At 37.8% G+C, this 25,868-nt stretch overlaps 1 protein-coding gene across 2 annotated transcripts in view; it reads left to right on the forward strand.

Annotated features, from left to right (window-relative positions):
• Nucleotides 1-24,269, forward strand: part of LOC149187697 (lipid phosphate phosphatase delta-like) — a 51,041-nt gene extending 26,772 nt beyond the window's left edge. The window contains exons 2-8 of one of the 2 annotated variants that reach the window (XM_089411443.1): nt 21,925-22,020; nt 22,148-22,222; nt 22,576-22,706; nt 22,797-22,903; nt 23,098-23,226; nt 23,320-23,435; nt 23,581-24,269. In XM_089411443.1, coding sequence (XP_089267569.1) covers nt 21,925-22,020; nt 22,148-22,222; nt 22,576-22,706; nt 22,797-22,903; nt 23,098-23,226; nt 23,320-23,435; nt 23,581-24,015 — 1,089 coding nt within the window. In that variant the 3' untranslated portion in view covers nt 24,016-24,269. The remainder of the gene's footprint in view (nt 1-21,924; nt 22,021-22,147; nt 22,223-22,575; nt 22,707-22,796; nt 22,904-23,097; nt 23,227-23,319; nt 23,436-23,580) is intronic. The other variant, XM_089411444.1, reaches the window with a different exon arrangement.
• The last annotated feature ends 1,599 nt before the right edge of the window (nt 24,270-25,868 follow it).

The following is a 25,868-nucleotide window of genomic DNA, read 5'->3' on the forward strand; positions in this document are numbered from 1 at the left end:
CGACTATGATATTCTGATGTGTAACCTGACTGTGATAGTGATTGTGACTTGACTCTGAAAATGCAGTAACCTGGAAGTGATTTTTGCATAATGACAACTTTCTCCATGAACAGAGTCGTATTAACAGTAACCATGATAGGATTTGACAAATGTTAACATGACACTGACCTCCAGGAATAGTCATAATAGCTTCATTGATATGGAGAAACCTTGCATGGTTTGATATAGATTGTAGTGATCTTCAATCGTGTAACCCTATCTTGATAACAACCCATGTAGGATCAACAACATATGGTCTATCAGAGCACGTAAGAGAGATTGCCAGTTCATACATATTGCTGGGATTGGTAATTGGAAGTTTACTGCATAATAAATCTTAAAGATGAGGAGTAGATTGATGAAAGCCATATTTCCAATTGGAATGAAGACTTTAGAGGCAGCCCTTGACTCTTCTTACCCGATGTTTTTATGGCAGCTGATTATGATTGACACATGGATCTAAGGGTCCATGGCAGGAAAAAGGTCAGGTTTTAGGTGACTTGTCCATTATGTTCTGGCAATGTGACTTTTCCTACATTCAGAGGGAGTTATGAACAAGCCATGTTGATTATTGATGTTGTCTATCTGATGACCCTCTTGTTTATCAATGTAAGAGGGAGTTACCTGTCAAAGTCAAGATAGTAGACCTAGCTCAAAGATCTGACGAGATGGAGAATCTGTTGGTTTGCATATGTATACCTTGTGGGATCCCTGGTATTCTTGATTGGATAGCCGCTCGTTGAGATATCTCTGTAAGCCTATAATACACTATTAGAATCTAAGATTATATGGATATTCTGATGATGATTCAATTGACTGTACAATAAATGAAAAAGCACATCTTGTGTTACATCTTCTTATTCGGTTGCACTATTGACGCTGAATGTATATATCTATTAACAACAAGTATGACTTATTATAAAGTCATCTGGTTAATGAAGCTCATTGAGATATCTCTGTAAGTCTATAATACACTATTAGAATCTAAGATTAAATGAATATTCTGACAATGATTCAATTGACTGTATGATAAATGAAAAAGCACATCTTGTGTTATATCTTCTTATTCGGTTGCACTATTGACGCTGAATGTATATAACAACAAGTACGACTTATTATAAAGTCATCTGGTTAATGAAGCTCTTCAGTGAGCCATTTGAAGCATGTGCATGTATCCAACGTTGTATATTCCTATTTTCCAGAAAATCCATGTTTCACGATAGCTCCAAGTATTGGGTAACCAGTGAAAACACAAAATTTGAGTGAGAAATCTAGGGTTTAGAGAGAAAACCCTAGGCCCAAGGCCTTCTAGATTACTTACCCAAATTTGCCAAAATTTCTCCAATGTACTTGGCACTTGAAAACACAAAATTTGAGCCAAAATTGCTGCAAAACAAATTGTTAGAGATAAAATGTCAGTCCTTTGAAGAAACCCTTGGTTGCAATGTGTTAAAATTGGCAACTAGGGCCAAACTCCATGTGGGTCATCTTATTTATGGCAGTTGATATTTTTCTTGGATCCCTCTCATCGAGAGGTGTAGGATTGATTTAAAGATCATCCGATTTCGATAAGTATTCATGGAGATATGAATTTATTTGTGTTATGGGACAATTGGTCAAGGTCGGCCAACAACCAAATATACCCCACTTGTGCTCAACCTTTTAGTATAAATAAAGGAGGACTTCAAGTCATTTGATAATCATCTCTTGTGATCTCACTCTGAGTCTCCACTTGTTTGGGTTTTTAGGAGATCTGGCTTCAAATCTAAGAGGCCCTAATCCGCTGCTAAAGTGAGCCCTAATCCACAGCTAGAAGAGCCCTAATCCGCAGCTAAAGGATGCCCTAAACCGCAGCTAAAGGATGCCCTAAGCCGCAGCGAAGAAGGGAGATCTACCCATTGTTTAGGGGAACTTCTACATGCAGCAAGGCAGCCCAAATCTGCAGACATGAGGAAGCCTTAAAGGAGCCTTAGCTATCTAAGGAAGGGTTAAACATGCCCTAGACGCAGTCTATACATGGCTGAACGCAGTCACCTAAACACTATTTTGGCTGCATTTATGGAGGGTTTCATGTGCCCTTAGTCTGTTGTGAGAAGGGATTTGAATGGTTCCTTATATGCAGTCTCATGACTGCCCTAGCCATAGGAAAAGAGAAGGTTACAACAGTTCATTAGTGGGACTATTTGGGAGGTCTACTATATCAAGGAGGACTGTAATGATGAAGCGTGGAGGGCAGCATCTCATTGGAGGACAACCGCAGTCATTAAGAGCAATTCTGGGCCAGCTTAGATGGGTTGTTAGGGACTGTGGTCAGTGCCTTAATCAATCCCTGAATTGCAACATTACAACATGTTCAAGAGTTGACATTTCTATAGACTAAATGTTGTTGCATTAATAATGATTGGACACTATCTGGGATACGTTTGTTGCTATGTGCTAGGCCGCAGGCCATAACACCATAGCAAGAGTTGTTATGAGCACTGAGCAGTGTATCAGGGTGTGCAACACAAGTGTATCAAGGTGCAACATGTGTATCAAGGTGTGCAACATAAGTGTATCAAGGTCCAGCATATGTGTATCAGGGTGTGCAACACAAGTGTATCACGGTGCAACGTGTTAGCATTATGATACAAGTGTTGTCCTTGGTGGAAACTCACTCACAGGTTAATTCAGTTTTGGTAAAAGGCAACTCACAGTACAACATGTATATTCAAAGGTTATAGGGCAATGGTACAGAAGAACATGAAGATGGAACTAAGGTCTACTGATCAGAATAAAGAAGGTAAAGGAAAACGCTGATACACGCTAGTCCACTTAGTCAAAACAACATATACACATTGTTCCACATAACAAAAAGAGCGTATACGTATACACGCACTCCCACAGAAAGAAAAGCGCATACATGATTGGAAAACCTAGGTTTTGGTCTGAGGTATTTGGTCTGTGGTATTGACCCTAGGTATTTGGTCCAAGGTATTGCTCCTAAGTGGTTTTGGTCCAATGTATTGACAAAGGGTTTAAAGCTATATAAGGAGGAGAAGATCATAAGGCCAAGTGTGCAAGTGTATGGGTTTCTAAGGAATACTTCTATCTGAAGTATATTTTATGTTGCAGGGGCTATGTTTGTGATTTGATCTAAAATACTTTATGCACCTTGAATTCAATGTTGGATCAGGATCATGAGACCTGAAGTGACTTATTATTGGATGATCTGATATTGGTTGGGCTAGATCTAACTGTGTACACCTGTTTTATTCTTTAAATGTCGTGATCTGGGTTTGTTTGAAGTTCAGAAGTGCAACAAAGTTATGAGTTGATATTTGCAGATATGTACGCTGGTTCGTCTCTTCAAAAGTGTGTGTACACACAAGTTATACTCTTCAAAATAGCGTGTACAAAAGAAAAGCTTCTTTTTCAGATCTGACTGATCTATCTGATCAAATTCTGTTGTTTTACTGTTGTCTGTCAATGAAGTCTTCTTAGATCTGAATGTAAAACTGAATGCATAAGGAGGCTGGTATTTGATTGATTGATTGTATAAGTGAGAAGAAGTGATCTCTATCGCTGCCTGTGTAAAGCTCTGTAAGTTGACAGTAGATATTCAGTATATTGTTGGTTGGTACAGACTTGATTCAAAAGTTTATGTTTGCAGTAGTTTTGAAGGTATACGCAGGTTTGATTAACGGAAGTAGCGTATACACACAGTTTGGGTTCAGCCAAGTAGCGTATACACTCTGATGCATGGTTTTTGAGGTTACAGCTGGTTCTGAATGATGATGCAGGTTTCTGGGTTCAGCACAGTGTTCTGGTGTCAGTGATCTAATTGTTCAGATTAACTGAATGTTGGTTGATGCAGTTTAAGTTTAAAAGTTTTTGATGGGTCCAGTATGAAAATTGGATGAAACATGGCCTTCAGATTGTGGTGTTGTGATCCAGGAGTATCCAGTATGAAAAATTCATGAAACATGGTCCTTGGAGGAAGAAAGAAGGTTGTAGCCTTCTGTAGGTCGGCGCTTACGTACTAGTAAACAAATTGGCTTGTACAAGAGCTAGGGGGTTGCAACTCCCTTCTAGTAGAAGCTGGAAAACAAGAGAAGGTTGTAGCTTTCTGCAGGTGGGTGCCTGCGTATTGGTATGAGTTTGCACCAGTACAAGATTGTAAACATATTTTCTTATTATTAAAAAAGACAGAGACGACAGCGGCAGGTGGTTTTCACCCACATTGGGTTTCTACCTTAAATCTTGGTGTTCATGTGTATTGCTTATGTGTGATGCTTTTAGTGCACTGTCTAAGAAGTTACTGATGTACTGGTTTAAGATCAACACATGATAAATTGTTTAAATCACAAGTTCTTTGGATATATGCTGGTTTCTCTAATCACAATCGCGTGTACACGCTAATTCACTTCACTAAAGTAGCGTATATAAATCTGTTTGGGAAATAAAATTATTGATCTGATAATACTGATTCACCCCCCTCTCAGTATTATTTCCAACAATTGGTATCAAAGCAGGTCCTTCAGAAGAAGCTTGATCGCTTGAAGGAAGATCTTTCAAGATGAATACTCCCGAAGGCATGGGATCCATTAGACCACCTATCTTTAATGGGAGAAACTTAGTATATTGGAAAGTAAGAACCAAAGCCTATCTACAATCGCTTGGAATTGATGTTTGGGAAATTGTGGAAGGAGGATATCAATTTCCAGCAGCAATTCCTACAGACTCTGCAGGTAAGAAGTTATACGAAACTAATGCCAAAGCTGTCAATACATTACTGGGAAGTTTGTCAGAATTAGAATTTTTCAAGGTCATGAAACTCAAGATAGCCAAAGAAATATGGGACAAAATCATTCAGAGCTACGAAGGAGACTCTCAGGTAAAATGTGCTAAGCTTCAAACTCTCAGAATTCAGTATGAAACTCTTAAGATGCATAATGATGAGAGTGTAGCCAGTTACTTTTTACGTATAGATGATATTGATAATTGTATGAAGAATCTGGGTGAAGAAATAAAGGAAGTTACTTTAGTTGAGAAAATTTTGAGATCTTTGTCTTCTAAATTTGAGTCAAAAGTGTCTGCCATAGAAGAAAAACAGGATCTTCAAACTATCACTGTGACTCAACTTCATGGAATCCTAATTGCCTTTGAAATGAGAAAAGGAGGTCCATCAGATATGAGAGAAGCTGCATTTAAAGCATCAACAAAGGGAAAAGAAAAGGAAGAGAACAATGAATCAGGACACATTTCTGAAGAAGAAGATGAGGTAAATTTTGTCAAGAAGCTTCAACAGGGTTTTGGAAGGTTCAAAGGTAAGCTACCTTTCAAATGATTTGCTTGTGGTAGAGTCGGTCATTATGCTGCCAAATGTCCTCATAAAGATAAATATGAAAAAGGGAAGGAATATGCAAAAGGCAATAGGAAATAGGTTGTGAATAGGAGTTACTATACACATGAAGATAGTGATGGTTTATCTAATAGTGATGAAGATGAAACTGAACAAGATTATAGACTTCTCATGGCCTATGACAATGATGATTTTTTGGATGCATTAGAAGAGGAAGACTTTCATGAAGAAATCACTAAACTCAAAATCTGTTTAGAATAAAAGAATATGATCATAGAATAAAAGAATATGACAATGAAAATCTAGAGTGTGAAATTGTGGGTCTAAGAAAAGATCTTGAGAAGACAAAATCTCTCAATCTTAGATTTACTAAAGGATCAGAAACTTTAAATGAAATTATCAAAGATTAGCGTTCTCCTCTGATAAAGACAGGTCTTGGATATACTAAAGAATCATCTCAATCACAGAAGCCGTCAACCTCCACCAGAAGCTATCTTGATGCAGCAAAGACCAGTGAACAATATGTCAATCGTCAGCAAAGGCCTAAAACCCATTATCAGGTAAATCATACTAAATTTACTCCAAGGATGAATATCAATAGAACCCACAACCAACAGGTAAACAATGTCAAAAGATTCGATGGTCACAAAAACTTCTTTAATGGGCAATGTTTTTCATGTCATAACATTGGGCACAAGGCTGCTCAATGCGTTGCTTACAAAACCATCATGACTAGAGAAGCACGAAATCAAAGGAGTGTAACATGAATCAAGAAAAGTTCCTATAATAACTTTTCTCCTCTTAAAAATGAAATAGAATGCTCGATTTGTAACAACTTTGGTCATGAAGAATCTGAATAGGAGCAAGTTTTTGCGAACACTTCAAAAGGAGCAAACGCCATTAAATTAAATCCCAAGATATGGAAAACGAAGGAATCTCAATCAAAAAGATGTGGTATAGCCTTGTATGCAGAAGGACAAGAAAATCAGTGGTACATCGATAGTGGATGCTCTAAACACATGACAGGTGATAAAGAGAAACTTCACTCATATAATGCTTTAGAAAAATAAAAGAATGTCTCATTTGGAAATGACACTCCAGCTGTCATTAAAGGTAAAGGTTCTGTTTTCTTGAAAGAAAAGGTTAAAGATGGAAATGTTATGTATGTAGATGGTTTAAAGCATAATCGTTGAGTGTCAGTCAAATGTGTGATCAAGGAAATGAAGTGGTGTTTCGATCAAACGGATGTGTTGTTTGTGAGCTTAATACAGGAAAGACCGTGATCAAAGGTAAAAGAACTCCAAACAACTTATACATACTCAAAGGAGGACAACAACAATGCTATCTAAGCAAAACAGATGAAAACTGGCTGTGGCATAGAAGATTGGGACATCTAAGCTTTTCTCAAATAAGAAAAGCATGCAGGCTCAAGGTAGTTCGTGATCTTCCAGATATCAGCATCCTAGAAAATACCATATGCAAACCATGTCAAATCGGTAAGCAAACTAGAGTTCACTTCATTGAAAGGAAGGGACAACAAATCTAATCGAGGGGGAGAATTCATATCAGATCAATTCTTTGACTTTTGTCAGCAACATGGAATAAAAAGGCAATTCTCCATCGCAAGAACTTCTCAGCAAAATAGTGTGGTAGAAAGGATGAACAAAACAGTTCAACAAATGGCTCGAGCTATGCTAGATGAATTTGGAACTCCTGCAACCTTCTGGGGTGAAGTTGCATTTGGGATTGCTTTCCCGCATCAAATCAAAATGATATTGAAGAAGAAACCAATGAAGCACTAGAAGAAGATACAATAGATAGGGAAAAGACTCCATCCAGGATGCAGTTCCAGCTCTAATGATGAATCACCAACAGTAAACCAACCAACTTATAGATCTATGATTGGAAGTCTGCTTTATCTAACAGGTACCAGACCTGATATCATGCATGCAGTAGGAATTGTTGGAAGGTTCCAAGCAAATCCAAAGGAATCACATCTCTAGGCAGTCGAATTTTCAAATATCTTCAAGGAACTCAGGACTTTGGACTATGGTATCCTAAAGATACAGACCTTACTCTTCATGCATATACAGATGCTGATTGGGCAGGAAGTGTTGATGATCGAAAGAGCACTAGTGGTGGTGCATTCTATGTGGGTTCCCGGTTAGTATCTTGATTCAGCGAGAAACAAAGTTCGATTGCTTTATCTACCGCTGAAGCATAATATGCGGCGGCTACATCTCGTTATACAAACTTTGCAAGACATTCAGATCACATATACTCCACCCATCTCCATTCTATGTGATAATACAAGTGCCATTAGTATTTCAGAAAATCCAGTCATGCACTCCAAGGCCAAGCACATACCCATCGAGTACCATTTTCTATGAGAAAAAGTGCTTGAACAAAAGGTCAAATTGGAGTATGTTCCCTTCGAAGAACAGGTTGTTGATATATTCACTAAACCACTGCCCAAAGAAACATTTGAATATCTCAGACAAAAGCTGGGAGTAGTTGCTGCATCATCCTGCTGTTAAATCCAATTTTTTAGAGGAAGGTTATTATACGCGGGTTTCATGAAGTATAGTCGCGTATACACGTGGGTTTTTGTGGCTGAAGAAGTGTATATGTTTCTTTGATAGGAAAAACAATGGGTCAGACTCTGATATGGGTGCTCTGTCTGATGTTGATGATTACAGTCTAACGATATGCTTTGTTCATTAATTTTTATCTGACTGACAAAGATGCCTTGATCAATGACTTGTTAACAATGCACGGGTAGCACAGATTCAGGGGGAGCATTAGCCTTCACATGCATTCTGCATTGTTGGCATTATGGTTGCTGAGTCTAGCTATGGCTTCAGATATTTATACCATTTGTTGCTTAAGTCATGTAAAATTCTAGGGTGTGATATGACTTCTCATACATTTGAATGAGTCCTATTGGACAAATGATGTAATTTATATCCCCACTTTGCATGGGATAAATGATATAATATTTATTGTATTTCTATCATGTATAAAGTTTAAACAATTGGTATTTCCCCACTTGGTTGGGTGGATGAATCAAATTTGGTATATTCACACTTGATTGGGAGATTGATGTATGTATGAGTCATTGGTGATAGGAAGGTCAAACTCACATAGTTGAGTTATAGAGTCATGTTATTCTTTTGGAAAATATTTTTGCAGACTCTGCATGTGCTCAAGGGAGCATGGACGGTTAGTGCATCACAACATGTACAATGATATCAGAACATGCACAAAGAGGGAGTTTAATTAGAGAATTCAGCATGTGCCTAGGGGGAGCATGATCATATTCAGCTGTTCAGATATGAAGAGTATCATGGTTTTCCCTTTGCCCTTGATGTCAAAGGGGGAGAGAATTTTGGTGTTGCTTGTTATCTCTAACAGTTTCTACAGTTTGCAGAAATCAACACCATCATGGTTGCCATCAAGTCCAAAGGGGGAGATTGTTGGCATTATGATACAAGTGTTGTCCTTGATGGCAACTCACTCACAAGTCAATTCAGTTTTGGTAAAAGGCAACTCACAGTACAACAGGTATATTCAGAGGTTACAGGGCAATGGTACAAAAGAACAAGAAGATGGAACTAAGGTCTACTGATTAGAATAAAGAAGGTAAAGGAAAAAGTTGATACATGCTGGTCCACTTAGTCAAAACAACGTATAGACGCTGTTCCACATAACAAAAAGAGCATATACGTATACACACACTCCCACAAAAAGAAAAGTGTTGAAATTTTGTATCGGAGGACAGGTGGTTCCCTTAGGCTTTGATCTTTGACCTAGGGAAAAGCGTCCAAAAGAATTTAATTTTTCTCCTAAAGTAACTTTATAATTTTTATAAAGTTAAATCTAATTTAAAAGTGACTTTAAGTGATAAAGTTACTAAGTCTAATTTTAAAGTGACTTTTATAAAGTCAATGAAAAATTCGAAAGAAAAAGTGACTTTGGAAATAAATGACTAAGTGGGTCTTTATTAAAGTGGGGTGAATTAAAAAATAGAAAGTGAGATTTAAATGAGCATTTAATCTCAGCCATTGATCTAAATCTATTTCAACCATTGGATTTAGGGATCACCCAAAAGTCACTTAGGGTTGGGTTAAGGGAGGAAAAGGAGGAAAAGATCATTCATTCTTTCATGAGCAGATTGGGAGAAGGAGAGCAAGAGAGCAAGGGAGATTTCTGGACAGGAAGGAGAAGGAGGGAGCAGCTTGGCACACATTCCCAAGGCAGCACTTCAGCAAATCCGTACAACTTAAAGAGAAAGCAGTAAAAAGCAGATTTTTGTGAGCAAACAGGGAAACATTGATTTTCAGGCACGAATTTCAAGGAGGTGATTTTCTACACGGAAATCGAGGTCTGTCCGTACGGTCCGCACATCCGCACAGTCCGTACGGTTCGTACAGCATTTTCCAGATTGTCTGTTAGGCTGAAAACAGATAAGTTTTGCTTGCTGGAAATTTCTGTTTTGCTGAAATTTATTTGCTGAAAATTTTCTCACTGTAAAAGGCATTTTCCAGAAATAAAGAAGAGCTCTCAAACTGGTTTTCCCCAAGAGTTGTAGGGGGTTTTTCCAGGGTCAAGTTGACCAAAAATCTTAGTGTTTAAATGTGTTTTAATCACTGTTTATTACTTCTGATTTTTATTTCTGCAATTTCCAGCATTCTGTAAAATTTCCAGAATTTGTGTTTTCAGCAATATTTATTTTTTCAGCTTGTTAAATGTATGGTTATGGGAAAGGGCATTTAACTACATGGGAGAAATAAGGTGAAACTGAAAACCGGGGTGGGAAAACAAAAATTTCTACATGGTATCAGAGCTTGAGTGCTGAAGGGCAGTTTGGGACAGCAAAAGGAAAAATTATAGCTGCTGATTTTTCACTCAGAAAATTCCAGCAAGCTGATTTTTTCATAAACAACAGTTTTATCTTTACTACAGCAGTGCTATTTTTCGGTTTTAGGACAACAGGATGTCATTGGGATTGAGGGTGGAGGATAGGTTGGATGGGCATACAAATTACAGCGATTGGGAGAAGGAGGGCAAGATAGCAAGGGAGATTTCTGGACAGGAAGGAGGAGGCAGCAGCTTGGCACACATTCCAAGGCAGCACTTCAGCAAATCCGTACAGCTTAAAGAGCAAGCAATAAAAGGCAGATTTTTGTGAGCAAACAGGGAAAAACTGATTTTCAGGCACGAATTTCGAGGAGGTGATTTTCTGCACGGAAACCGAGGTCTGTCCGTACATTGGTACGGTCCATACATCCGTATGTCTGTACATCCGTACGGTCTGTATAGTTCGTACAACATTTTCCAGATTGTTTGTTAGGCTGAAAACAGATAAGTTTTGCTTGCTGGAAATTTTTGTTTTGCTGAAATTTATTTGTTGAAAATTTTCTCACTGTAAAAGGCATTTTCCAGAATTAAAGAGCTCTCAAACTGGTTTTCCCCAAGAGTTGTAGGGGGTTTTTCCAGGGTCAAGTTGACCCAAAATCTCAGTGTTTAAATGTGTTTTAATGGCTATTTATTACTGCTGATTTTTATTTCTGCAATTTCCAGCATTCTGTAAAATTTCCAGAATTTGTGTTTTAAGCAATATTTATTTTTTCAGCTTGTTAAATGTATGGTTATGGGAAAGGGCATTTAACTACATGGGAGAAATAAGGTGAAACTGAAAACCGGGGTGGGAAAACAGAAATTTCTACAAAAAACGTGTACATGATTGGAAAACCTAGGTTTTGGTCTGAGGTATTTGGTCCGTGGTATTGACCCTAGGTATTTGGTCCATGGTATTGACCCTAGGTATTTGGTCCAAGGTATTGGTCCTAAGTGGTTTTGGTCCAAGGTATTGACAAAGGGCCTAAAGCTATATAAGGAGGAGAAGATCATAAGGCCAAGTGTGCAAGTGTATGGGTTTCTAAGGAATACTTCTATCTAAAGTATATTTTATGTTGCAAGGGCTATGTTTGTGATTTGATCTAAAATACTTTGTGCACCTTGAATTCAATGTTGGATCAGGATCATGAGACCTGAAGTGACTTATTATTGGATGATCTGATATTGGTTGGGCTAGATCTAACTGTGTACACCTGTTTTATTCTTTAAATGTCGTGATCTGGGTTTGTCTGAAGTTCAGAAGTGCAGCAAAGTTATGAGTTGATATTTGCAGATATGTACGCTGGTTCGTCTCTTCAAAAGCGCGTGTACACGCAAGTTATACTCTTCAAAATAGCGTGTACAAAAGAAAAGCTTCTTTTTCAGATTTGACTGATCTATCTGATCAAATTCTGTTGTTTTACTGTTGTCTGTCAATGAAGTCTTCTTAGATTTGAATGTAACACTGAATGCATAAGGAGGTTGGTATTTGATTGATTGATTATAAGTGAGAAGAAGTTATCTCTGTCGCTGCCTGGTAAAGCTTTGTAAGTTGACAGTAGATATTCAGTGTGTTGGTATAGACTTGATTCAAAAGTTTATGTTTGCAGTAGTTTTGAAGGTATACGCAGGTTTGATTAACGGAAGTAGCGTATACACTCTGATGCATGATTTTTGAGGTTACAGCTAGTTCTGAATGATGATGCAGGTTTTTGGGTTCAGCACAGTGTTCTGGTGTCAGTGATCTGATTTTTCAGATTAACTGAATGTTGGTTGATGCAATTTAAGTTTAAAAGTTTTTGATGGGTCCAGTATGAAAATTGGATGAAATGTGGCCTTCAGATTGCGGTGTTGTGATTCAGGAGTATCCAGTCTAAAAAATTCATAAAACGTGGTCCTTGGAGGAAGAAAGAAGGTTGTAGCCTTTTGCAGGTCGGTGCCTACGTACTCGTAAACAAATTGGCTTGTACAAGAGCTAGGGGGTTGCAACTCCCTTCTAGTAGAAGCTGGAAAACTAGAGAAGGTTGTACCCTTCTGCAGGTGGGTGCCTGCGTACTGGTATGATTTTGCACCAGTACAAGATTGTAAACAGATTTTCTTATTATTGAAAGAAGACAGAGACAACAACAGGTGGTTTTCACCCACATTGGGTTTCCACCTTAAATCTTGGTGTTCATGTGTGTTGCTTATGTGTGATGCTTTATTCTGCTTTTACTGCACTGTCTAATAAGTTGTTGATGTATTGGTTTAAGATCAACACATGATAAATTGTCTAAATCACAAGTTATCAGGATATATGCTGGTTTCTTTAATCACAGTTGCGTGTACACGCTAGTTCACTTCACTGAAGTAGCGTATATAAATATGTTCGGGAAATAAAATTATTGATTTGATAATACTGATTCACCCCCCCTCTCAGTGTTATTTCCAACACAGCATAAGTGCACCAAGGTGCAGCATAAGTATATCAAGATGCAGCATGATGGGCACAGTGAGGTACAGTTTGAAGATGCAACACAAGGAGGTGCAACATGATATGGTGCAGCAACATGATGTTGCAACATGATGATGAAGAGCAGCAAGATGGGTACAACTCAGCAGTAATGCAACATGGTGCAGCTCTGTGATGATGGACATGGTATGACGGTGCAACACTATGACAGGGTGATGGAATTACATGAGTCCATGTCCATTACCTCATGAGACATCTTCTTAGAGAAGATCTATGTTCTTATCTTGTCAAGTTGAAGTGTTGACTTCTGTTGTAAATGTACTCTCTCTCTGCTGAATTATTGAACATATAAGAAGAATTGATCAAGGGTTTTCCCACATTGGGGTTTATCCCTGGTTAGTGCCACATATTGTGTCCTCTTGTCTTGGCTTGTCTTCTGCGATTTATGTTTATGTTCTATATGCAGGTTACTTTAATGCTGATGTGATTGCTAATCTGGAAAAGATATTAAACTAACTGTGAAAATTGAAAAAATTGCTCTAAGCATAGAACATACCTAAAATTAACATGGTATCGGAGCTGAGGTGAAGACAAAGCCCAAGCAAGAGTGAACGAGCAATCACCAAAGACAGTTGGGAAAGAACAAAAGGATCAGTGGATTCCTCATCCCTCTTCAAATTCACTGAGGGTGAAGTCGAAGCATAGAATATTATCAAAAAGGCGTAGTAGAACATGGCCTACCTAAAGATCACTTCATTGGGAAGACCCAATCTCAGGGTGGAAGGAAAGGCATATAACTAGTTTGGCCATTATGCGGAGTGTCCGAATGGCAGGGACACATCACTTGATGATGATAACAATCATTCCAGGGACATCTTCAATGGTCAGAGGAATGACAGGTAATGCAGGTCATCAAGGAAATGAACAACTCTTCAGAGAATGCAAGGGACCTCAGGTATGAAGAATCAAATGTTGTTTTTGATAAGATAAAGAAGCACTATCTTGTATTGGCCCTCTCCTTCAGATTCTTTGGGAATCTGGCTTATTGATTATAGTGCTTCAAGGCACTTCATCAGATAGAAGGGGGCTCTCTCTAATTTGGTAGAGATGGAAACAATCATGGGATTATACTTGGAGCCAATGCCACCTATCCCGGAAAGGGTGTAGGGAATGTTACCCCTCAATTGAATGAGGGTAACTCGATTCATTTACAAAATCTCTTTAATGTACCTGATCACAAGAAGAACCTGGTGTCCATTTTGGCAATGGAAGTCAAAGGTTACAGGGTGGCATTCATCGATGGAAAGGTACGTGTTTGCAAATGAAAATTTCAAAGATGTTTTTACTCATGGGTTTAGGGTTGGCAATTTGTGTCAAGTTGCGGGATGGTCCATTGGGGAGCATGACATATCTTATCTATAACACCCGAAATCTACTTTATGAGGCCCTAACCGATGTGAGTTAGATGGTGACTCGGATACCTGAATTCAAGAAGAGTGTGAAGGTACATGTCTAAGATGTACCGAAGGAAAATCTTACAAGGGGACCATCCCGCTCATGTAGCAAGTCCACAGGTTTGGAACAACCTGAGGGGTTTGAGATTCATGATTGGGAATCTCATGTATATAGGTGGAAGAAAGACCTCTATGGCTTGAAGTAAAACACCCTGGGCCTAATATGAGAGGATTGATAGCTGTCTGATGAAGCTGAGATTCACTAAAAGTGAAGCTGATCCAAACCATTGTTTGAAGGTTGTGGATGATAGGTCTCTCATACTGGCACCTTCTAAGAAACGACCTAATTCTGACAGGTGCAGACCCTCTCACTTGCAGAAGTAAGAGGGAGTTGGATTCCAGATATGGAATGGTAAACTGCAAGCCCATGACTACCTCGAGGATCTTAACTTTCAGAAGTTATATGGTGGTGATGCCAGACCAGATTTGGGAAATGCCTATGAGTTTCATAAACTCATCTGCATTGATGTTCTTGGTGAACTTCCGTCTGTGTATATGCTTTGCAGTTAGCATGGTGAGCTCATATTTGGTTGAGCCTCACTAGATTGGTGCCAAGAATCTTCTGAGATATCTTTAGGGCACAATCTCTCATGGATTGAGATACACTGTTGGAAATATGAAGCTGCATGATTATTCGAATGCTGACTGGGTAGGCAGTGTGGAGGATCGCTAGAGCACTTTTGAGTGTTGATTCTATCTGGATTTTGCTTCAATATCATGTATGAGCAGGAAGCAGAAGTCGGTTGCTATAAGCACCGCCAAGATGGAATACATAGCTACGAGTATGATCTCGTGTGAAGCTGCCTGGTTGTGGAAGCTCATCAGTGAGCTGTTTGAACACATGATGAATACCACTGTGATTCTTTGTGACAACCAGGGGGGATTCGATTATTGAGGAATCCTGTATGCGATGATTGCTCCAGCAGATAGACATCAGATACTACCTTATCTGGGATATGGTAAGTCAATGAGCGAGGAGGCTCCATCGCATTAATACTGATGTACAGGTCGCAAACACTTTGTCAAAGCCCTGGGAAAGGTCAAATCTGTGATTTTCCCAAACGACTTGGAGTCGTTGAGAGACCTTCGTATAAGGGTCCTACATGTTGCATGCACTGAGCTCTAGGAGGTTTGAGGGGCTTCTAGTACTTACTGGAGCGACATACGACCACAGGGCGACTCACCCTCCCCTGGTGGTGCGCTTTGTACAGGGTGGCAGGTTCAACCTTTCCCTGTGATACCTCGTGGCGACTATGGAACAGGATGATGAGTTCTCCTGTGGGCCGGGATGATTAGTTCTCTCTTGGCAACTATGGAACAGGATGATTAGTTCTCCTTTGGGCCGGGATGATTAGTTCTCCCATGGTGACTGTGAGCTAGGATGATTAGTTCTCCTGTGGCGACCAATGGACAGGATGATTCGTTCTCCTGTGGATAGGATGATTAGTTCTCCTCTCGAGGCATCCTACCCATGTAGTATGGGACTCATGGGAAGTACCTCTCATCTGATCTTTGAGCAGGGAAATGGGGTTAAGGACCATAGTAGTACTATCGATGGACACATCGTTGTATCTACCGTACTCCCTATGCTAGGATGACCTTCATTGATCTGGGATCAACAAAACTGATTTGGGATCAGTATGAGTGGTTTGAGACACTCTCTTGTGATATTGATCTGGGATCAATAAAACTGACTTCGGGTCAGTAGAGAATGGTATGAGACATTCTCGACCAATCATTCTTCTTCATGGTTCAGCAGAGCAGATCAGAACTGAGCAAAGCTCAGCAGAACAGAGCATAGCAGTGCAGGGCACTGATGGCAGAGATAGTACAGTTGGACATATGGATCAGCAGATGGAGTTCTCCCTAGTTGAGAGGGAGTGTTAAAATTGGAAACTAGGGCCAAACTCCATGTGGGTCATCTTATTTATGGCAGCTGATATTTTTCTTGGATCCCTCTCATCGAGAGGTGTAGGATTGATCTAAAGATCATCTGATTTCGATAAGTATTCATGGAGATATGAATTTATTTGTGTTATGGGACAATTTGTCAAGGTCGGCCAGCAACCAAATATACCCCACTTGTGCTCAATGTTTTAGTATAAATAAAGGAGGACTTCAAGTCATTTGATAATCATCTCTTGTGATCTCACTCTCCACTTGTTTGGGTTTTTAGTGGAAGAGGAGATCTAGAGGAGATGCTTTCTACGCAGCCCTAAAGAAGGGTCATCTAGGAGAGCCCTAGCCGCAGACTTGTAGGAGATTTGGCTGCAGATCTAAGAGGCCCTAATCCACAGCTAGAAGAGCCTTAATCCGTAGCTAAAGTGAGCCCTAATCCATAGCTAGAAGAGCCCTAAATTGGAGCGAAAGTGAGCCCTAATCCGCAGCTAAAGGATGCCCTAAACTGCAGTCAAAAGAGGCTTCTTAGCCACAACAAAGAAGGGAGATCTATCCACTGTTTAGGGGAGCTTCTACACGTAGCAAGGCTGCCCAAATCCGCAGACATGAGGAAGCCTTAAAGGAGCCTTAGCTGCATATCTAAGGAAGGGTTAAACGTGCCCTAGACACAGTCTATACATGGCTGAACGCAGGCCTAAACACAGTCACCTTAACACTATTTTAGGCCGCATTTATGGAGGGTTTCATGTGCCCTTAGACTGCTGTGAGAAGGGATTTGAATGGTTCCTTATATGCAGTCTCATGACTGCCTTAGCCACAGGAAAAGAGAAGGTTACAACAGTTCATTAGTGGGACTATTTGGGAGGTCTACTATATCAAGGAGGACTATAATGATGAAGTGTGGAGGGCAGCGTCTCATTGGAGGACAACCACAGTCATTAAGAGCAATTAAGGGCCAGCTTAGATGGGCTATTAGGGACTGTGGTCAGTACCCCAATTAGTCCCTGAATTGCAACATTACAACATGTTCAAGAGTTGACATTTCTATAGGCTAAATGTTGTTGCGTTAATAATGATTGGACACTATCTGGGACATGTTTGTTGCTATGTGCTAAGATGCAGGCCATAGCACCATAGCAAGAGTTGTTGTGGGCAATGTATCAGGGTGTGCAGCACAAGTGTATCAAGGTGCAAAATATGTGTATCAGGGTGTGCAACACAAGTGTATCAAGGTGCAACATATGTGTATCAGGGTGTGCAACATAAGTGTATCAAAGTGCAGCATAAGTGTACCAAGGTGCAGCATAAGTGTATCAAGATATAGCACAAGGGGATGCAACATGATGGGCATAGTAAGGTACAGTTTGAAGATGCAGCACAAGGAGGTGCAACATGATGATATGGTGCAACAACATGATGATGAAGAGCAGCAAGATGGGTACAACATGATGAGGTACAACTCAGCAGTAATGCAGCATGGTGTAACTCTGTGATGATGGACATGGTATGATGGTGTAGCACTATGATAGGGTGATGGAATCACATGAGTCCATATCCGTTACCTCATGAGACATCTTCTTAGAGAAGATCTATGTTCTTATCTTGTCAAGTTGAAGTGTTGACTTCTGTTGTAAATGTACTCTCTCTCTCTCTGCTGAACTATTGAAGAACATATAAGAAGAATTGATCAAGGGTTTCCCCACATTGGGATTTGTCCCTGGCTAGCGCAACATCTTGTGTCCTCTTGTCTTTTGCAATTTATGTTTATGTTCTATTTGCAGTTTACTTTAATGCTGATGTGATTGCTAATTTGGAAAAGATATTGAGCTAATTGTGAAAATTGAAATAAATTGCTCTAAGCATAGAACTTAACTGAAATTAACACAATGAGATCACCCTTGTAGAGTTTATGGCCTTTTTAATGCTTGCAAAATAGATCCCAAATACTAGCTCTTTAAGTTGGGTAAGGGCTAGGGCTTTCAGAAAATGGGTTTTTTCCTCAATTTGAAAATAAGCAACCTACAAAAATAGCCTGAAAACCCTAGAATTCTAGGGTTTCTGAGGTCTCCAATGTCAATTTCTTCGTCAATCCTGAAACAAATTTGGAATAGAAACTCAAATAACCAATATAAAAAATTTAAATTTCAAAACCCCAAATATTGTACAAAACTTCTAAACCCCAAATATATACAAAATACTAAAAATCCCCAAAATCCAAGTTAGAAAAATAATTTATGAGTTAGATCTACAAAATTATTCAGAAGGTCTACAAAGGTTTTAAAAATTATTCACAAGATCTACAAAGGTTTTTAAAAAAAATTAAATTTTTGAGAAAAATATTTTTATGGAGTCTTTTACTTTGAAGAATGGCTAAAAATACTTTAGAATTTCCAATGCATACTATAGCCTTATCGAAGATTTAATCCACCATATAAATATTTGGAATCCAAGCAACAATGATTCTTGCCCAAGTTTGTGAACTTGGAATCCAAGGACTAAATTACCTGCAAGCACTATGAATTTATCTCAAAATAATTTGTTAGATCACATGGGGAATTAAACCACCTAGGATTAGCCCAAAACTATCAATAGTATGGTTCTAGGTCTATCTAATGAAAAAACAAATCTTACTAATATTCAACACAACATAGATATGCTCGTAGTCAGCACATACAACAAATCAATAACAAGGAACACTTTGAATTGCACCCCAAAGCCTTTATTATGATTGAAAGAAATCAATAAGAAAGAACACCTTGAACTGCACCCCAAAGTCTTTTTTATGATTGAAAAAATAGTTCTCAGTGAAACAATAGTTACAAAGTTGCTTCAACAAAAAAATTCTAGCTAGAGGCTCAAATGATTTATCCTCCAAGTGGAAAAATAACGGCTAGTTTATAATCTTGGTTGATAAACACTTCAAGATCTTTTAATTTTAGGCCTTGATTTTTTAATTTTGAGGAATTTCCAAATTTATCATTTAATTCCATTTTTATTAGCTCAAAAATTTGACTTTGACTTAACCACCAAGGTCCAAGGGTCCAAATTTCCTTGAAATATACAATATTCTCTTGGTGGAAGACCTTTAAAAATTGATTCCTTTAATTTTGACTCTAATTAATTAATTTTTTGGCTTAGGATTTAATTTTATTTTGCCATTAAAATTAATCAATTTACACATGAGGGGATTTAACTATTTTCCACCCTCTAATACATAAGATTTTACATTTACACCCCTCAAAATAAAATCAAAATACACATTTGGCTTAGATCCTCAAGACACATAACCCATCTACAATACAATATGATCTAGTAAACCAAGTGATTTGTAATAAAATAATTAAGCCAACTAGCTTAAATTATTTCCAAATCATTTTTATGTCAGACTTGACTAAAAAGACTAGGATCCACCTAAGATTTCGACAATAAATCTCATCTTAGCTTTGGGGTTTAAGCTAGAGGGAAAAAACTCCTTTGATTAGCCGTGTTTAGAAGGTAATCAGTGAGGTTAAAAGTCCTCCTAGGATGAAATTCATCATCAAAATCATAGGCTTACCTAAGTTGTTACATATATTCAAGGTCTTACTAGGATCATTTACATTAGATAATTTGCAGAATGAGTTTACAATGACATATAGAGTGCTGACAAATTATCCGATCTTGTTGAAAAAATTTGGCACTTCTGCTTCCTTGGAACTTTGACAAATCTGGTGCAACGGGTCCCTTGTTGCCTTCTTATGTTACCCATATCCGAGTTTCTTAGCCTTATGCATTCAAGAGGTAATTACTTTTAGAAGACAAACGGTAAACCTTATAGGGACCTTTGAGGCGTACTCGGTTGATTGTTGCCTTGTTTCAATTCCCCTCCATTAGTGAGGGCATTAAGTACCTATTTGATATTTGTTGTCACTAACAGAAACAATCATAGATCAATGAGACAATGCTCTCCCTAGCACAAGAGATCACAAAGTTTCCTCCTCTTAATGTTCCCCACATCTAGTGTATGAGATATTGCTACGCTTCGTCATTCTTAGCACAAAACTCGTAGCCTTTGAGGCTACTTGGTTGATTACATCCTTGTTTCAAGCTCCCTTTCTGAAGGCATTGGTGAATTCATCTAGATCTAAAAAAATTAATACCTACATTCTTTTAGATCTTTTGTTTGTATTTTTGTCAACCTTGTCCCCTATCCCCTAAAAATAAGGGGTTATCCTCCAACCAGAAACCAGATGGAAAATTGTCCCCTGTTCCTCTATTCTCCAGTCCTTGAACCTTGGGTTAACAAAGGATTCCTTGGAAATATTTGAAATGAGTTTGAGATTGCAATTCATTAGCTTCAACTCGGAAGAAAAAACATACCAAATTGCTGGAACCAATTCTTTCATGAAAGCTGTGTTGTCAAACAAAATGAAGATGATTGAGAGAAGGGTTCTGAAAATAATTGTGAGATTTTACTCTATTGAACCACAGAGGAATTGAAAACCAAGTTATGATTCAAACAGCGCTAATATTATTGAAGCTTGTTTAGAAGAATACAATTAGAGGGAAGATGTGAAGGAAATTGTAGTGAATGTGCCATACTGCCCTATGACCTATTAGTCAGCATTCCACTTGCATGACATATGGAGTACGTTCTCACACTAGAACCAGGAGCAGTACATATCTGTGCCAAACTGTAGCATCACCCATCTCACCATAAAATGAAAATTGAATGCCTAGTGCAAAAATTTGTGTCTCAAAGTGGTCAACCCAAGAAAATGTTCTTAAACAATGCGTGTCGTCTTGTACCAAAGGAGGATGGTTCCTTCTAATAATGGATTGCAGTACCAGAAAAAACACTCCTTTCTTACTGAAGTGTTACTAATTGCACTGTGCAAAGTTGCAAACTAGTTTAAAATCTTGGCCAATGCACAAGATTGAAGGATTAAGAAGCTAACCAACAACACTCTGAAAGAGAATTCCAAAAGAGTAAATGGGGTTTGTTTTCATTCAACTGGCATGCTAGAAATTGATTTACTAACTTTGGACAAAGTAAAGGTGATTTTACAGCACAAATAAATGCTAATATGCAAACAAAATGTCTACACTTAAGACCCCGAAAATATGTTCCAGTAGAGGAACCTGCCTAATTAAAAAGCATTTTGGAAAAAGTGAAGATTTTCACACCCTGCATCCTGTCCTACCCATGCTTTTAGGGCAAAACATCTTTACTGGACGTGTTATTTACCTCTTTGATGGTAATCGATAGTTAATTGGTATAATTAAATGGGTATGACTGTTGTAGTGATTAGTCACCTCGTCTAATGGATTAAATATAAATATAGACTCAGAAAATAATCATTTCATCTCATCTCATTAAAGGATATATGTTACATTTATATTTATAAAGCTTTGCTGAGACATTCCTTGTTCGATATCATCAGCAAAAGGTAGCCATTGAAATTTTTTTGTTCTTAAGTGTTGAGTTTAGCACCAAGTTTGATGTTTTAGAGCAAATAGTGTAAAGAAACTTTACTTTTTGAGGAGATTTTTTTTTTCTAAAACAGTAAATATAAGACTGATCACAAACATTTTCTATATAATAATGGTGTACGTCAGGCCCATGTACCCCAAAGCATCTCTGTTATGAATTGTGCCTTCGTAAACTTCATCTATGCAATTATGCTGATTTTATAGGCTAACTCCTTGCATAACATTTTTCTTGATTTAAGAAATGTGTGCAGCTTTCTCACTGTTGTTTTTAATGAAATATCATTTTGGATTTCTGTGTGTTACAGAGCCTGAAACACCCTTTCTTGGATGCATTTTTTGCGTATCTATCATGTACTGTTTCTGTGCCTTTCTATACAGGTTTTCTTCCTTTGCTCTTCTGGGTATGATATCTTATCTCAAATTTTCACCATTAATATTGTTTTTAATTTCTATATTTGAAAATTGCAGCTGGATTTGAAATGTTTGGCAGTAATGTAGTGTTTTTTTTTGTTGCATTTTCTGTTGCAGAGTGGCCACTGTAAATTAGGAAGACAGATGACCCTTCTCATGGCATTTTGTAATTACACAGGACATTGCATTAAGGTTGGTCTAATATCTGAACTCTATGCATGCCAGAACAAATTTCTGATCTGCCATTATACCATTTAGTGTTGAATATATTAGATCATACTAAGAAAGTAGTTTGGTGAGCTGACTGAACATGACTAAGACCATTGTCACTGTACACAGCTGCCACACAAAATAGGTATTGACATATTTATTTCGTTAATATGAACAATTACTCCATAGGAAGTTATCTCGTAACCACTGGTTGGAAATGCCAATTTCTTTTCTAGATTAAACTAGTGTTTAGGATGAAATTAAGAAGTTACATAAATCTTGTTGTCTGTTTTCTGAGGATATATAAATATTGCTCTTTTGTTGCAAAATATCAGGATATAGTCTCAGCTCCAAGGCCTTTATCTCCACCTGTCATAAGACTGGCAACTACTGAAGAAGAAAAGGAAAATGAAATGGAATATGGGTTGCCATCATCACATACTCTTAATACAATGTGTCTTTCTGGGTAATGATGGCAATAAAGTTTCAACTAGCACCACAATTTTAGGGTAACATCCATCTATGAGGATAAGAATCACTTTGTGTATGAATGCAGGTACTTGCTATATTATATTCTCAACGACTTCAACAATGCAAATACTTTTGCCTTTAAGTTGATGGTTATTTCTTTGTTGGTCACCCTGTCATTGCTAATTGGTATTGGTAAGTTGTAGGCAATAAGAAAATAGACATGTTTTGGAATTAGTTGTTGGGTTTCCTCAACACAAACATAATAATTCTATAGATTAATCTGGATAAGATAGACACAAAAGAAAGAGAAAGTAATAAAGTTCAAGCAGTTGTGTTATGAAATTATATCTGCTTCTGTTATTGATCCAAACAACACTATTTTCCAGGAAGAATTTACCTTGGAATGCACTCATTAATAGATGTGGTTGGTGCTGCTGTCCTTGGTACAATGATTCTTATCTTCTGGTTTACAGTCCATGAAAGACTTGATTCTTTTGTTACTTCAGGCAAAAATGGTATGAAAAATATTTCTTGACCAGTTAGTTGCTCTGTTGATGGTATATACATTTGTAAGCATGGCAATGAACGAAACACGTTGTTGTGTGTAGTCACATTCTTTTGGGCTAGCCTTGCATTCCTGCTGCTTTTTGCATATCCTACACCAGAGCTACCCACCCCAAGCTTTGGTTTTCATGTTGCCTTCAATGGTGTTGCTGCAGGAGTGGTAAGTACATATCATTTACTCAGCCTTATTTATTGAACTCCTAAAGAGAATTACTGCAGGAATATCAAAGTGAAAATTTGTTAGGTTTTGGTATTACTCTTCATAACTTTATACAGTTGATAAGGATTCTCCTTTGTTTGCATAGGTAACTGGCATCAATCGCACTTTTTCAGAGTTTCACAATGAGCATGTTCCAAGGCTTCTTGGCCCACATCTCGGAGCAACTGTGTTTTTCAAACGGGTAATGATTGGACTTCCAATAATCATTGCAGTGAAATTTGTTAGCAAGGCACTGGCAAAATGGTTGCTTCCACTGATCTGCAACCTCATAGGTGTACCAATAAAATCTTCATCTTATATCCAGCCGGTAAAAGGGGTGACTGTTTCTGCGGTAAAAAGCAAGGGTGATGGCCAATTATCTTTCAGTGGCAGACAATCAGGTTACTTGCAGAAGATTTTTCTTTCTCCTACTGAGGAGTCTTATGATGTTGATACAGGCATAAGGTTGTTACAGTACGCAGGTCTATCATGGGCTGTGGTTGAGTTAGTTCCTTTGGTATTTCAGTCTATGAGATTGTGAAAAGTCTATGTATCAATAGTAATGCTTTTGTATTATTTGAGACAGTGACTGAATTAGTTCCTTTGATATTTCAGTCTATGAGATTGTGAAAAATCTATGTATCAATAGTAATGCTTTGATATTATTTGAGACAGTTCTCCCGTCCTTGAATATTTTTCAGGAAATTCGGGAGGATGCATTATTGTTTATGGCTAATTTTCATGTAAATTTGGATTTGAATTCGATTGAGACGGGATTGCATTTGATTGATCTAACTTAGTACAAGGGTTTAGTCAATTTCCTCATTGTCTTTGTAGACTAATGGCAATATATAGAAAATTAAGAGACCTCCTTTCTGGAGGAAGAAACACTGCCACAATTGAATCTAAAAGCTAAATAAAAGAGTTATAAGAACGACTCTTTATTGATGAGTAGATGTAGAATTGAGATATTCAGAGTCCTCTTCAAAAGTCAACAAACTGTATGTGACTGAATGTAAAATGGTGGGTAAGTGTTGGGTAAATGTTCTCGTTAAGTATAGCATGTTCAAATATGTAGCGGTAATCCTAAGGATGACCTTATCAACATATACCATAAAATTTGAGGTGAATCTATCCAACGTAGTATTCTTAATTGTTAAACATCGCAGTGGTTTTAAATATAAGTAATTGTGAATATCATGAGCACTCTTTTTCTTTGTTGCAAATGTGATGAATAAGATTTTAACACAAAACTATGTTATATATATATATATATATAATTTATTTTTAAAAATAAAAATAAATTGTATGAGGTAGATGAGATCATTTTGTTAACCCCGGTGTATGGCCTTTTTGGTTTCCTTGACTGTTTCTTTATAAAATCAAATTGTTAGGGTTTTGTAGATGATTACTTTTATAAGGGGACTGGATTGATGAGGAATTATGGAGTAATGAATTTGTTCACACAATAACAAGTGAAGTGGATGAAATATTCTTTTAATTTACAAATTAGCAATGTCTTTTTTAGAGTTATATGACAACTAAGAAAAGGGTCAATGAAGAAGACAATATTAGATGAAGTGCAAGATGACATAAATGTGATTAAAACAATAAGTCTCAATTGCTTCTGATTTCAATTGAAACCAAAAGAGATAAAAATGTAAATTGAGAATTCGAAGGCAATCGATATAGAAACATAATAGAGTAGTAACATAAATATGGAATAACAACTTATTTTAATTCATTTAATTCATTTTTGTATAGAGTGTATATAATAAAATATTTGGTATCTTGATTGGGCTTTAAAATATTTCTCATGGAAAGGGAATGTGGTAGATTTTCCTTCAACCCACTAGGGAAAGGAGTTCACTTCAAAACACATGACGGTTTAAAGTTATAACAGCCATAATTGTATCAACCTATGCTAACTAACAAATGTGAGACAAGTGGGTTTAGAAACAAGCAAGGTTCATATGCTAAGACCATTAAGGGTGCATTTAACATTATGTGCATCCAAAGGATTGTGACTTCGGCAAATTTGTAAGGGTGAAGTGGTCTCCCTCATATGCACAAGGAACCATGGTAAGTCTACAACGGGAGAGAGGGGGAGGGGAATACTAAATGAATGGTGAAGCTCACATGAAAGGTTTTTTTGAATATAAAGAAGGGCAAAAAGGACTTTGAGATTCATGGTGATGCCACACCGTGAAGTGCTAGAGGAATCTTTATTACATTTATGACCTTTAAGTAAGGGTAAAGGTTGAGATTATGTAGATGTTTTGACTTTTGAACAAGTGGGTAGTTTGGAGAAAAGGTATAAAGATCAACCCTTTGATGAGGAAGGTTGAGGATGAAAGCAAAAGGGCCTATTGCCCCTTGTGTTAGCAAGGACAC

The sequence above is a fragment of the Pinus tabuliformis genome, chromosome 3_1 (genome assembly GCF_031772625.1).
Source record: "Pinus tabuliformis cultivar Carrire ecotype Pingquan chromosome 3_1, CPIR1, whole genome shotgun sequence".
In the NCBI taxonomy this organism is placed as follows: domain Eukaryota; kingdom Viridiplantae; phylum Streptophyta; class Pinopsida; order Pinales; family Pinaceae; genus Pinus; species Pinus tabuliformis.